The following is a 3,504-nucleotide window of genomic DNA, read 5'->3' on the forward strand; positions in this document are numbered from 1 at the left end:
ACTATTAGTTTCCTATCCACATCCATTCTCTCCCCGCCTTCTTCATCGCTGGCAAAGCCCTGATAGTTTCTATAAAAGCAGTTATTTCACACTGAAATGTGTCTTAGTTTCCTATGGCTGCTGTAACAAAAAAAATGCCACAAGCAGTGGCTTTAAGGAGCAGGAATTTATAGTCTCACTGTTTTGGAGGCGGGAAGTCCAAATCAGGGCATCGGCTCTAGGGGAGAATCTTTCTTTGTCCCCTGCTCTGGGTGTTCCTTGGCATTCTTGGGTGTTCCTGGGTGTTTCTGGGCATTCCTGGGTGTTCCTGGGTGTTCCTGGGCATTCCTGGGTGTTCCTGGGCATTCCTAGGTGTTCCTGGCTGTTCCTGGGCATTCCTGGGCATTCCTGGGTGTTCCTGGGTATTCCTGGGCATTCCTGAGCATTCCTGGGTGTTCCTGGGCATTCCTGGGTGTTCCTGGGAGTTCCTGGGCATTCCTGGGCATTGCTGGGCATTCCTGGGCATTCCTGGGCATTGCTGGGTGTTCCTGGGTGTTCCTGGGCATTTCTGGGCACTCCTGGGCATTCCTGGGCATTCCTGGGCATTCCTGGGCATTGCTGGGTGTTCCTGGGCATTCCTGGGTGTTCTTGGGCATTGCTGGGCATTCCTGGGTGTTCCTGGGCATTCCTGGGTGTTCCTGGGCATTGCTGGGCATTCTTGGGCATTCCTGGGTGTTCCTGGACATTCCTGGCCATTCCTGAGTGTTCCTGGGTGTTCCTGGGTGTTCCTAGGCGTTACTGGGTGTTCCTGGGTGTTTCTGGGCATTCCTGGGTGTTCCTGGCTGTTTCTGGGCATTCCTGGGCATTCCTCAGCATTCCTGGGCATTCCTAGGTGATCCTGGGTGTTCCTGGGCATTCCTGGGCATTCCTTGGCATTCCTGGGCATTCCTGAGTGTTCCTGGGTATTCCTGGGTGTTTCTGGCTGTTCCTGGGTGTTCCTGGGCATTCCTGAGCACTGCTGGGCATTCCTGGGCATTTCTGGCCATTGCTGGGCATTCCTGAGCATTGCTGGGCATTCCTGAGCATTCCTGGGCATTCCTGGGCATTCCTGGGGGTTCCTGGGTCTTCCTGGGTGTTCCTGGGGGTTCCTGGGTCTTCCTGGGCGTTCCTGGGGGTTCCTGGGCATTGTTGGGCATTGCTGGGCATTCCTCGGCATTCCTGGGCTTTCCTGGGTGTTCCTGGGCGTTCCTGGGCCTGAGAAGGGTCTTCACAAGGTCTCCTCCCACTGTGTGTCCGTCTCTCTGTGTCTGTCCTCCCCTTTATCAGATACCACTCAGAAAGGATTAGGCTCAGGTCCCACCCTACCCTGACATACCGAGGAAAAACTCCTCTTCCCATACAAGGTCACACTGACAGGTGCAAGAGTTAAGATTTCAACATATCTTTTGGGGTGAACATAATTGAATTCATAACAAAGTGTGATATAGCGTTTCTCAAACTTTACTGTGATCTCGTTACAAAGCAGACTCTGATTCTGTAGGACATGAGATTCTGAATTTCTAATAAACTCTGAGGTGATGCTGATGCTGCTGGTCCATGGACCACACTCTGAGTAGCAAGGGTATAACATACACAGAGGAAAGTGTGCAGATCATAAGCACACAGCTTGATGGTGAACACAACTGTCTAACTACAACTCAGATTAGGAACTAGAATGCTACTTGCATCTCAGAAGCCACCTGTGTGCCCTCTTCCGGTCACTACCCCCAAATTACTCCTCAAAGGTGACAACTCTCCTGAGTTCTAACACCATAGATTAGTGTTACTGGTTTTGAACTTTATATAGCATATGTTCTTTGGGGTGAAGCTCTGAGCTTGACTAGGTATCTGAACTCCACAAGGCCACGTGCTCAAGGAAGGTGACACTCTCCCCAGGCACAGACCTCTGTCCTCCAAGACATGGGTACTTCATTCCCTTCGTCGGTATTTGTTTTAGACACGTGCGTGTGGTACAATCCCCACCAATGAGGAAAGTCGGCTAGGGGACTTTTGGGGAAAGTTTTCCTCGTTGATGAAACAGGTACACGGAAGAAATATTCTTTTGTTTCTGTTCAACATTGTCGTGCCTGGAATTACGGCAGTCACCTTACACCAATGAAGGGAAATGTCTGAGGATGGAAGAGTGAAAACAAGGCTGGAACTAAGGTGAGATGAGATAGGCACTCATCAAGGGAGTAAAATTTAATGAGGTGCCAAAGATCTCAGTAATCAAGATAAATAGTATTTAATGCACTATTTTAAAAATGAAAATTAATGCAAAAAAATCCATGATGAACAAAATATCAAATTTTTAAATAACTATAGGGTCGTGGTTACTGACTTTTCCTTTTGCCTCAGGCTCGATATCCCTTGACTCACAGGACCTATTCTGAAGAACGATAAATAACTAAGGAGCCCTGGTGGCACAGTGGTTAAGTGCTTGGCCGCTAACCCAAAGGTCAGCAATTCAAACCCACCAGCCACTCCACGGGAGAAAGATGCGACAGTCTGCTTCCGTAAAGATTACAGCGACCTGTAAGGCTGCTATGAGTCGGAATTGACTCGATGGCAATGGGTACATAACTAAATAAAGCTGAGGTTCTGTTAGGAAGGAGGAGGGAAGAATAATGGCTTCCAGGGAGGCCATGAACAGCAATGTTGTTAGCTTCTGTTGAGTCATGGTGACCTAATGTATGACAGGGCAGGTCCAGCACCATCATCATGATCGTTGGTGAATCTGAGTGCCCTGTTGTAGTCATTGTGTCAATCCATTTCACTGAGGGCTTCCCTCATTTTCGCTGGCCAAACATCATGATGTCCTTTGGTCTTTCCTGATGACATGTCCAAAGTCAGTGAGTCAAGGTCTCACCATCGTCACGTCTAAGGAGCACTTTGGTTGATTTCTTGTGAGACCAGCAGTATAGCACCATGTAAAAAAGGGAATGGCCTTTGATGAGTCCCAGTGTCAATACGTACCACCTGTGGGAACCTGGGAAAATTATATCACCTCTGAGAGTCTGTTTTCTTATCTGTAAACAAGAGATAATAATGCCTGTTTGACAGGAGTGTTTGTAATATGAGGGTGAAGTGAGATAGTACCTTGACAGCGTGCGTTCACACACGCTGTTCCTTCACCCAGCCCCCCTCAGACACGGAGCTGCTGTGGGCTAGTTCAGCCCTGTCATCTGTAATCATCTCACAAGGGTAGTCAGCACATGGTGAGCATTTAATAGATGTTTATTAATAGACTTGCTTATTCATCAACAAAAGAACATTCCTTTTCTTCTCCTTAATACTAATAATTATGAAATTATCTGTGTAGCCCATTTTTAAGAGCTCTGGTGGTGCAGAGGGTTAAGCATTGGGCTGCTAACCAAACGGTCGACAGTTTGAACCCACCAGCTGCTCCATGGGAGAAAGATGTGGCAGTCTGCTTCCATAAAGATTTACAGCCTTGGAAACCCTATGGGACAGTTCTACTCTGTC

General features: G+C 48.1%; 1 protein-coding gene across 1 annotated transcript; it reads right to left on the bottom strand.

Moving 5' to 3' along the window:
- Window positions 1-217: 217 nt before the first annotated feature.
- On the bottom strand, window positions 218-1,165 carry LOC105756930 (translation initiation factor IF-2-like). Its single transcript, XM_012559500.1, has one exon. It carries the CDS (start codon window positions 1,163-1,165, stop codon window positions 218-220), a length of 948 nt encoding a protein of 315 aa, XP_012414954.1.
- Window positions 1,166-3,504: the final 2,339 nt, after the last annotated feature.

This window comes from Trichechus manatus, unplaced genomic scaffold, assembly GCF_000243295.1.
Source record: "Trichechus manatus latirostris isolate Lorelei unplaced genomic scaffold, TriManLat1.0 scaffold00255, whole genome shotgun sequence".
NCBI classification, from domain to species: domain Eukaryota; kingdom Metazoa; phylum Chordata; class Mammalia; order Sirenia; family Trichechidae; genus Trichechus; species Trichechus manatus.

Coding starts and splice junctions, on each gene's coding strand:
- LOC105756930 (XM_012559500.1), bottom strand. CDS start 1,165: ATGCCCAGGAACCCCCAGGAACGCCCAGGAAGACCCAGGAACCCCCAG.